This window comes from Sinocyclocheilus grahami, unplaced genomic scaffold, assembly GCF_001515645.1.
Source record: "Sinocyclocheilus grahami isolate Dianchi unplaced genomic scaffold, SAMN03320097.WGS_v1.1 scaffold50.1, whole genome shotgun sequence".
NCBI classification, from domain to species: Eukaryota; Metazoa; Chordata; class Actinopteri; order Cypriniformes; family Cyprinidae; genus Sinocyclocheilus; species Sinocyclocheilus grahami.
This window is the reverse complement of record NW_015505229.1, coordinates 1030713-1041396: the sequence shown is the minus strand read 5'-3', so window position 1 is coordinate 1041396 and position 10684 is coordinate 1030713. Positions and strand designations below refer to the sequence as shown.

The window sequence follows — 10684 nt, the reverse complement described above, 5'->3', positions numbered from 1 at the left end:
TTGTTGTTGTCTCATACTTTTAGATATGCTGTTATTTGTAAATGCTACTGCTTATGTTAGCTTTTAATATACGGTTTTATCCTGATTAAAGCTTTAATACAGTACGGCAACTGCACGCGCGTCCATGTTTAACGCTTCTCAAAGCTATGTGAAAATAAGTGTATAATTGGAACAGTTCATTGTTGGAGCTGAGCTGAATGAGAGAGAGAGCGAGAGAGAGAGAGATGCAGAGCGTGTGCAGAGCAGGGGACGCGAGGAACAGTATTAAGAACACTTCTTTCGAACATTGATTTTGAAACTTGTGAATCCATTAGAATGTTAGAAGACAGAAAAGCGATTCATATATGAATAGATTTTTACGTGCACCTCTAGTTTTCTCTTCCTCTTCTCTAAAGGAGCACAGCATGGCCTCGCCCCCTTTGCAGCCTTTTTCCGAGGGCGGGGTTTATCAGGATTTGTTACGTCACAAACCCAGGAAGTAACTTGTTGTAGTCCCTACCAGCCGTTTTTGTAGGCATTCAACTGCCAGAATGTTAAAAGACGATATCTCTGTTTGCATTGAACTTTCAGCTTCATAACTTTGCAGATATTGTTTATGATCAAACAGCAACATTACACACTAACTAACATTAAAAAAGTGAAATCGCAATCAACCACCCCTTTAACAAATGTAGGTGTATAAAACATCTCAAATGAGAGACAATGACAAATTCAGCTCTTTTATTATCATCTCACAATAAATTTCTTTAAACATAATGTGATATAAATGATTCAACATTCCCTTCAGTCATTCACACATAACTACACGGGCCACCAACAACAATATACAGTAATTCATCCTTTTACCACACAGAACAAAAGAAAAGTTGATCACAGGAGGCTTTATATGCTCCTGGGTAAAACAAAAAAATGCTGAACTGTCGTTCCTCATAAATGATCACATCTCATAAACTAGATATTTATTGTAACTTAAAAATCTCAGCTCATCCTGAAACCAAACGAATGAATGAATAAATAAATATCAAGGCTCCGTCACTGTCATCACCCAGTGTCACATTTGTTTTCTTCTCGGACCACGTTCTAAATGAAAAATAAAATCTGTGATGTATAACTTGGAGTTCCATTACATGAATCCTGCTATATGAATAAACTAGCACTGTGCAACCAAGCCTTGTTTTCATTGTCATTGTACAGAAAATATTACCATTGTCATTGTACAGAAAAGACAGGCCAATACAATAAACCTGAATTACGAAATAACAATCACCAAGTGTTTTCCTTTGGAATAAAAACAAAGCATTTCAATCTTCGAGTGTCAAACGATTCAATTCTTTTATATGCCTCACCATAAGCTTCTGCTTTCGATTAGAATTAAATAAACAATCCTATCCTTCCTGTTAAAAGACTCAAGACTCATTTCAGGAGAATTAGTTTGTGTCACTGTCGCTGTCGGAATTATTGGACTCTCCGAACTGTTGGCTGGCTAAATAATGAAGCTCTTGTGGCTCCAATGAAGTCATTTTACCATCAGCTCCGATTTTCATTGGCTGGATCAGCTGCTCCCTGAAAGAAAAGCATGTTAGTGGTTACTTACAGCTGACGTCATACTATTTTGAAAGCACAATGAGAGCATCGTTGCTTGTAAGCTTTGGGCTTCCTGAAGTCACTTTATTACCTGGAGAGTTTATCGAACATGTTGACCAGTTTCATGGCTTCGTATTCTTTCTGTTCTTCAGTCATTCCCTCCATAGGGTTAGGCTGCTCCTCCTCTACACGGCCGGTCACTGGATTGATGCTGTACAAGACAAAAAAATATTTTTCTAACTTACAGGCGGCTTTTATGGTTTCTGACAATGACGTACTTAGGTTTTGCCTCTCTGTACTCCTCGGTATCGCTGTCTTCGTCTTCTGAGTAATGTCCAGGGTCTCGGCCGCCTCTCATCAGTCCCCGAGCGGCCAGCAGCCCTGCTGCGTTACCATAACCTGTGTACTTGATAAACCTGGAAACTGATAGACAGAAAAGAATAAATTATTTTATTACAAAAGATTGTCTCTTCAACTTTTGGCTAAATCTATATATACACTACTGATCAAAAGTGAGATTTAAAAAAAAAAAAAAAAATGTATTCAGCAAGGACGCATTAAATTAATAATAAAAAATGACAGTACAGACATTTATAATGTTACAAAAATCTGGTTTCAAATAAATGCTGTTCTTTCAAACTTGCTATTCATCAAATAATCCTGAAACAAAATGTATCACAGTTTCCACAAAAAATATGAACAACTGTTTTCAACATCAATAAATAATGAGAAATGCTTTTTGAACACCAAATCAGCATATTAGAATGATTTCTGAAGGATTATTTGACACTGAAGACTGGAGTAATGATGCTGAAATTTCAGCTTTGAGTCACAGGAATAAATTATATTTGAAAATAAATTAAAATAAAAAAAGTTTTTTTTTTGTTTTTAAATTGTAAGAATATTTCACAATATTACTGTATTACTGACTTTTGATCAAATAAATACAGCTTTGGTGATTGGAATTTATTTTTAAATAAAAAAAATCTAACCAATCCTAAACTTTTGAAAGTTTATGTAGGTTAATCACTTTTTTTAATAAGATGTTAATATGTGAGGGTGATTATCAATTGCAGTCACTACTAGAATACATAATTTATTCTTAATTTAAAATTGCATTAAATTCACATAAAATTGCATTTTCCAAACTATAGTAAAGAAATATATTACAGAAATGTACTGGTGTTCCTAAAACATTTTGCTCTAAAAAAAACAAAAAAACAAAATACACAGGATTTTTTTTTTTACAATAATTTTGCAAAATTTTTTCAATGTGTGATCTCAATATTCCAGTGATTTAGTGTATTTTAATGATAATGTAACGTACCACTCTCCTTGCACAGCACAAACAGGAACTCAGCCGCACAGTGCTTCACATCCGTGTCTATGTGTGTCATTAGACGGACTAGCTTGTTCCGTAGAGCGTGCCCGACCTCAGGTCTGTTTTTGACATCTCGTAATGGTGGAAGCACCTGTGTAGACACACAAACATACACTTTCATTACCAAAAAGAAAACATCTCTCAAGTTCACAATCAAGTTTTTAACCAATCTCACCTTAATTCGTAAAAACTTCCTGGTCTCTCTGTGGATGCGAGCGCTTTCCGTTAGTAGATTTAATGAGGGCAGCAGTGTTTCTTTCAGCTTGTTTCCCTGGAAACACAACGTCAACAAGTTGAGATGGTGAGCAGTTAAATAGTTGTACACTGGAGCTCCAGATGTGTCCTGGTGTAGAAATCCCTCAAAGCATTCCCTTCACACCCAGCACAAAAACAATAACAACACAACCAGCACAAACAGGTGTAGAGCAGCTCCCAGAAAAGAAAGAACAAAAATAACTTCATCGCAGGTGTTTCACCTCAACCTAACCAGGTACAACACAGCAAAATTCCAGTCCAATTTTATTTGTATTCACAATACAAATTGTTTCAAAGCAGCTTTATAGAAAATCATGAAGTCAATGTTTATTATATCTTGATATATTAATGCCTTATAGTAACATTTAGCAGATTACCCTGTTGAAAAAAACAGCATATGCTGGTTAAGTATGTTTTGATGCTGGTTTATGCTGGTCCTTTGCTGGTTTATGCTGGTCGTTTGCCAGCACATGACTGGTCCTTTTGCTGGTTTATGCTGGTCCTTTTGCTGGTTTATGCTGGTCCTTTTGCTGGTTTATGCTGGTCCTTTTGCTGGTTTATGCTGGTCGTTCCCTTCACACCCAGCACAAAAACAATAACAACACAACCAGCACAAACAGGTGTAGAGCAGCTCCCAGAAAAGAAAGAACAAAAATAACTTCATCGCAGGTGTTTCACCTCAACCTAACCAGGTACAACAGCAAAATTCCAGTCCAATTTTATTTGTATTCACAATACAAATTGTTTCAAAGCAGCTTTATAGAAAATCATGAAGTCAATGTTTATTATATCTTGATATATTAATGCCTTATAGTCACATTTAGCAGATTACCCTGTTGAAAAAAACAGCATATGCTGGTTATGTTACGGGGCTGACGAGACGTGAGACTTGCGGATCCATTCGCAGAGCTTTTTTATTGTAGGCAATGATATATAAAAAGACATAATGAAGCAGTTTAGATTTGTTATACAGTATAGTACATATCGTTTTACATGAGTGTACTGTATGCGGATAAAGTTGGACATAATTATATGTTAAACTTTTATATATTACATATTTGTATGTATGTGTGTGTGTGTGTGTATATATATACTGTATATATATATAGCTTTCCATGAATGTACTGTATGTAGGTTTAAAGTTGGATGTACAGTAGTATATAATACTTAATCAAGTTTATATTTGCTATTAAGTATATATCGCTTTTAAATGAGTAAACTATATGAATCTGGGTAAGGTCGGATGTACTTATAAAAGTTGTATAATCTGTAAATTAATTATAAATGAATGTAAAGTAATTTCTATTTTGTAACTTTAAAAAAATTTTTGTTGGAAAATAGATAATTTTTTAAAATAAATATGTAAATAACAACTCACAAAATGTGTATTTCTATGTATGATTTGTATATTTACAAAGACAAACAAAAATGATGTTTAGTGTGATTGTGAAGTGTGATTTCGGACCAATGAGATTTCACTGTGGCCACCCACCACTGGAAGAAATGTGAACGTTCCAAGCAGCAACCTTTCTCTTGAAACCAACACGGAAGTGACTTAAACTGCAATTCATCGACTGGCCGCTAGAGACAGGCTCCAAAAGGGAGTCAATCCCATAGACGCCCCGTGTTAAAATGCCCAACTTTACAGCAGAAAAAATGTTTACAGCCTGGTACAAAAAGTGGTTTAGGTCTATATAGCTAATTTGTCCTTCATGACAACTGTGAGGGGGGGTGAATTTTTTTATAACTCATCCGTTTATATTATCGTAAGCCTTAAAGTTATGTATAATTAAGGGTGTGGCCACTTGAGCGACAGGTGGATTGCACCTTCGAGCTAGGCGGGCGTGGTTTCAGCAACCAGCTCCACCCACATCCCGCCTCTTTGCCCATTTTTGATTATCCAGGAGTGACGCGCTGCCAAGATGGCGACAGCCGGCTCCGCCCACTTTGGGCTTCAAAAATGCTCTTCAGAAACCTACGGGTGACGTCACGGACACTACGTCCATGTTTTTATACAGTCTATGGAACGTTTTATTGTGTTTTAACCTTTTTAAGGGATGTTTTGAAATATTAACAGTACACTTTTGCACAACAGAAGTATTGCATTGCTCACCCGGTCGAGTATTTTCTCCATAAACTCCACCAGCACCTTGACGGCGTCCATGTTGACGCCCATGTACTCGATAGAGCCCTGCTGGACTTTAGGCATCAACAAGACGTCAAGACACAGAAGCGGCAGGTTCCCCAGAAGGTTCACCGTGTGGCTGTAAAACAAATTCACATCAAATTTGCTTTCCTTTTACAAATCAACTAATTAATTGGGACGGAGATCCCTGTGGATCTACTCTAATTTGTTACCAAACTCTACAAATCAGAGCAAGACACATGGTGAGAATCTGTGCCAGTGTGTCACTGTCTCAAACAACTTTACATGATTTGGTTGTGCACTTTAATGCATTATTGAGAAACTGTATCCTTGCCTTAATAAACCTCTGTGCATCTAGATCTTCTGCCCCTCTGTGTGTGTGTGTGTGTGTGTGAGAGAGTGTGTGTGTTTGTGTGTGTGTACCTGTGCATCTCCTCTGTGCGCTCTTCTCCCTCTGAGGTGCTCATGATGCAGTGTCTCAGTATGGCACCCAGGTGTCTGTAAGTGGCTGCTTCCTCCTGCAACACACACAGACACGCACACCCACACACATGCGTGTGCGCGCACACACACACACACACACACACACACACACACACACACCAGCACAATGTCCCATGAAACCACATTAGATCTGCCTCACTAATTAAACTAATTAAATAAAAAAACTGTTATTTACACTGAGAGAACAAATCTAATTTCTGCAGGTGTGTAATCCTTATTCAGCAAAATGTGAGAATGAAATTTACGCTTTTGTGGGATTAGGAGAAATTTCGAAAATGAAAAATAACTTATCTTATCACAATATTAAGAAGCAGCCAACAAAATTACACATTTAATCTGCAGCAAGGAATGCACAACCCCCAAATATCAGTATTGGTTTATTTTCTACATTTTTTATTTTTTTTTACATTATTTATTTATTGCATCAGTCTTAATAGGCAGATAATGGAATCATCTTATTTTTTCAAGTTTAAACATTATAATCTTTTTTATGCCATATTTGAAAAGTATGAAATATGCATCAGCCTTTATTCATAAAACTGGCCATCATATTTGTTAGCATTGAACATGCATAATAAATGAAATATTTATTGAGTACCAAGTCAGCAAATTAAAATCACCCTGACCAAGGCCAGCATGTCGGATCAGGATCTGCATGGCGTGGCGGGTGGCAAAGGGAGCCAGGCTCTTCTTGTCACGGGACAGGATGCGGATGGTTTCCAAGCAGGCCAGCTGACAGGACGGCTGGAGGTCTCTCTCCAGGAAGCCCAGCACTAACTCGCCCAGACGCTGAGAGACGAGAGAGAGAGAGATACAGTGAACAGCAGCAACCATCAACACCATCACTTGAGTCAGCGGTTCTCAAATGGCTTTGCTTTAAAATCTAGATTTTACAATGGACAGTATCAAATTTGTGCACCAACGGTTTTTTGTTTTTACTGCTTAAAAAGTACTTTTTAATTTTTTTTTAAATTTATTTAAAATGTAAATTATATATATGCATGTGTGTGTCTGTGTGTGTGTAAAAATTATAATTACAAAAAATAATAAAAAAATAAAAATATTACAAATTCTGAAACATACATTACAATTTCAAAGTTTGGGTTTAGTGATTTTTTTGTTTTTGTTTTAGAAAGAAGCCTCTTATATAAGGCTGCATTTATTTGACCAAAAATACAGTAAAAACTGCAAAATGGTGAAATATTATTACAATTTAAACTAACTGTTGTCTATTTTAATATATTTTAAAATGTAATTTATTTCTGTGATGGCAGAGCTGAAATCATTCAAACCTTCAGAAATCACTTTCAGAAATCACTCTATTACCCTGAGGTAATGCTCAAGAAACACATCTTAGTATTATTAATGTAGTAAACAATTGTGCTGCTTAATGTTTTTGTGTAAACATTTTTATTTTTTTTCAGAATTCTTTGACGAATAGAAAGTTCAAACGAACAGAAATTTAAAACAGAATTCTTTTATAACATTATAAATGTATTTACTGAGACCTTTGGTCAATTCAATGCTTCCTTGCTGAATAAAAAAGTATTTCTCTCTTTCTTTAAAAAAAAAAAAAAGAAAAAAAAAAAATCCTGACTGACTACACATTTGAAGGGTGGTGCAGATATTTTAGATTTTAAATATAAAATACATAAATAGATATAAAAAGATAAAAATCAATAAAAATTACAAATATACAACATATTTAAAAATACATTACATATAAATACATCGATTATAAAAAGACATGAAAATTCAATCAGAACAGACCAATTGAGAAACCCACCAACTGAGGCTACGTGAGAGAATCTCTTGAGTGTTATTTTCCTGCGATTCAGTGGTTAAAAACTTTCAGCTTTGAATTCATGTTTTAAAAACACACTTGAGACCTGTTTATGCTAGAGTAGCAACATAACAACATTATGTCCATATTTCCCAAGGTAATTTAATGAATCACACTGGGTGTTGTAGAAATAGACACCTGGAGTTCCTGAGAGGGATCATTCATTATTGTTAGAGTAGACAGCTCGCTATATACACGGGTGGAAGACTGACAACTCCTCAAATTCTCCCTGACTGTGTTTCACTGCCAAGACCTCCAACTGTGACACGTCCTTACATAGCCCAGTCAAGCAATGAACAAAACGAGATCTGTTTGAAACCCATCTATGACACCACACGGTGATAACCAAATATAGCAGCATTATGGGGTTACAGTCTTTACCAGGGGTTTCCAAAGTGGGGCCTGCAGTTTTATTGTGAAATGCTATGGAAACAATTATGTACTAAAAATTATTTAGAATTTATACAAATATTTTCCAGACAATATATGAATAATTTCTTTCGCATTTAGTATAAATGAAATGATAATTATGCATGTTTTAAATGAAAAGAGCAACAAAAATGGTCTTCCACCAAAAATAGCAGCATTATAGTGTTATAGTCAATACCAGGGGTTTTCCATTTGTGATTTGGATCAAATTTTGGAGTGAAAAAATCGTCTTACAAGCTAATCTGTTATTACTCATGCATAAAAATGACATGGTACATGCATAATACTGCGCTAGCAACAACAGTTACCAAAAGTGAGTTATCCAAAACTTCAGACGTGTATGCTAGATCATTTCTTTATTTTGTGACTAGTCCCACAATGTTCAGGGATGTTCCAGAAAGCACTAGAATATTACAGAATGTTACAGAAACTTCCATGTTCCCATCTTTGCAAAAGCAAAAAACATGCAAAATTAGTACTAAAACGTATCTGTACTAAACCAAGGTTTCTTAATTAATGATAAAAGTTCTAAAATGTATCTGACCGCATATTTACAAAAACATTGACGCTACGTGAAAATAAATAGTATAATAATAGTTAGCACAACAGAATTATAGAAAAACTAATTTTTGGTACATTATTTTAAATTCAACTAATATTTTCCAGATAATATTTTAATGATTACTTTTGGCTTTAGTACAAATGAAAAGCTTATTTCGTTTTTAAATAGCAACAAAAATTGTCTTTATAATATCACACTTACTATTTTTCCTCACACAGTATAAAGAAAAAGAGAGTTCTTTGCAAGCCGGTTATCATGTTTAAGGGGTCCTTGGTGTAGGATATCAGACCGAATCAGACAATCTAAGATTTGGTCAGAACCGAGTTGAGGCACGAGGAGTCACAAAAATTCCACAGAGATTCCAATATCCTCGTGATAGAAATCATGTCCAAAATCATACTCTACCAGTACTAAAACGTATCTGTACTAAACCAAGGTTTCTTAATTAATGATAAAAGTTCTAAAATGTATCTGACCGCATATTTACAAAAACATTGACGCTACGTGAAAATAAATAGTATAATAATAGTTAGCACAACAGAATTATAGAAAAACTAATTTTTGGTACATTATTTTAAATTCAACTAATATTTTCCAGATAATATTTTAATGATTACTTTTGGCTTTAGTACAAATGAAAAGCTTATTTCGTTTTTAAATAGCAACAAAAATTGTCTTTATAATATCACACTTACTATTTTTCCTCACACAGTATAAAGAAAAAGAGAGTTCTTTGCAAGCCGGTTATCATGTTTAAGGGGTCCTTGGCATCAAAAAAGGTCTATACATCTCAGTGCAAATGTGATTTACTGTAGTAGTGCTTTATGTAAAGTGGTATATTGCTGTTGAAGCCCAAAGTTGCGTATTATAAGCATACTTGGGAACTCTGATGACCAGAGTAACCATAGAACTGAACACTAAAATTAACACTAAAAGAATAACGGGATGATAGTGAAAAATGGTAATAGCCAAATCTGCAACAAAAGTCTTGCATTCTCTACTCCTTTTTAAAAGATATCCTATTTTTATATGAATTTATGACTAACATTTTTTGTTTGCATGAAGCATTGATTTTTCTCTGCTTTCCTCAACCCATCGTGACCCATCAGAACCACTGGTCTATATATTAGCATTGGCCATAGACTTGTATTGATCGACCACTACTTCCAACATCACGTACTCAAATGGGAAAATATTACTGGTGTAAACAATGCAAATGGAATGAGACAGCATACAGATAAAGATCTCATTTGTTTCACTGCAAAACAGGGTCGGCGCCAGAGTGCACAAAGTGAGGGGGCAGGCACAATTTATTGGGGGGCCGCACTTATTGTTTTTGGTGGGGGGGTCTGCTTTGAAAAAAAAAATGTTTCTGAAAGTAATTTTCAGATGCAACGGGGGAAAAAACGGGATAAACACAAACATGACACTTGTAAATAAAATAATCTGATATATAGCCTTTGTACAATTTAATAACATATAGCCTAGTTTGATATATGAATTGGGTGTTCGTCAAAGATTGCTTCAGTGTCACATGATCTTCAGAAATCATTCTAATATGCTGATTTGCTGCTCAAGAAACATTTCTGATTATTATTAATGTTGAAAACAGTCGTGCTGCACAATATTTTTTGTGGAAACCAGCATACATTTCAAATTTTTCAAAAGATTGCATGCGGTCGGAGTTTCCCGTGTTTACAGCTCCGTAAAATAACCTACTGGAAGCTCTGTAGTTTTGCTGTATAAGCCTATAGATAAAAATGTTAAAATGACAAACACACAATAACATTTTAAGTTACTTACATAATTCGAAACGGCAAAGTGCAAAGTGTTAGCAGTTTGAAAATTCAAGAATAATAGCAAAGTTAAAAAGAATTCTTTCTAAATGCAGCACCGTTCTTATTTCGCTCTGCATAACCTGAACGGAAAAATTTTTTTTTGCTAAGAACGAACCGAAATGAAAACATTTCGCTTTTAATC

General features: G+C 35.1%; 1 protein-coding gene across 1 annotated transcript in view; it reads right to left on the bottom strand.

Annotated features, from left to right (window-relative positions):
* Positions 1 to 705: 705 nt before the first annotated feature.
* Positions 706 to 10684, bottom strand: part of LOC107583133 (synembryn-A-like) — a 16067-nt gene continuing 6088 nt past the window's right edge. Inside the window, exons 3-11 of the mRNA XM_016269246.1 lie at positions 6469 to 6659; positions 6005 to 6008; positions 5790 to 5920; positions 5334 to 5484; positions 3141 to 3236; positions 2912 to 3056; positions 1863 to 2007; positions 1676 to 1795; positions 706 to 1563 (exon numbers count right to left, since the gene is read on the bottom strand). Coding sequence (XP_016124732.1) covers positions 1428 to 1563; positions 1676 to 1795; positions 1863 to 2007; positions 2912 to 3056; positions 3141 to 3236; positions 5334 to 5484; positions 5790 to 5920; positions 6005 to 6008; positions 6469 to 6659 — 1119 coding nt within the window. The 3' untranslated portion in view covers positions 706 to 1427. The remainder of the gene's footprint in view (positions 1564 to 1675; positions 1796 to 1862; positions 2008 to 2911; positions 3057 to 3140; positions 3237 to 5333; positions 5485 to 5789; positions 5921 to 6004; positions 6009 to 6468; positions 6660 to 10684) is intronic.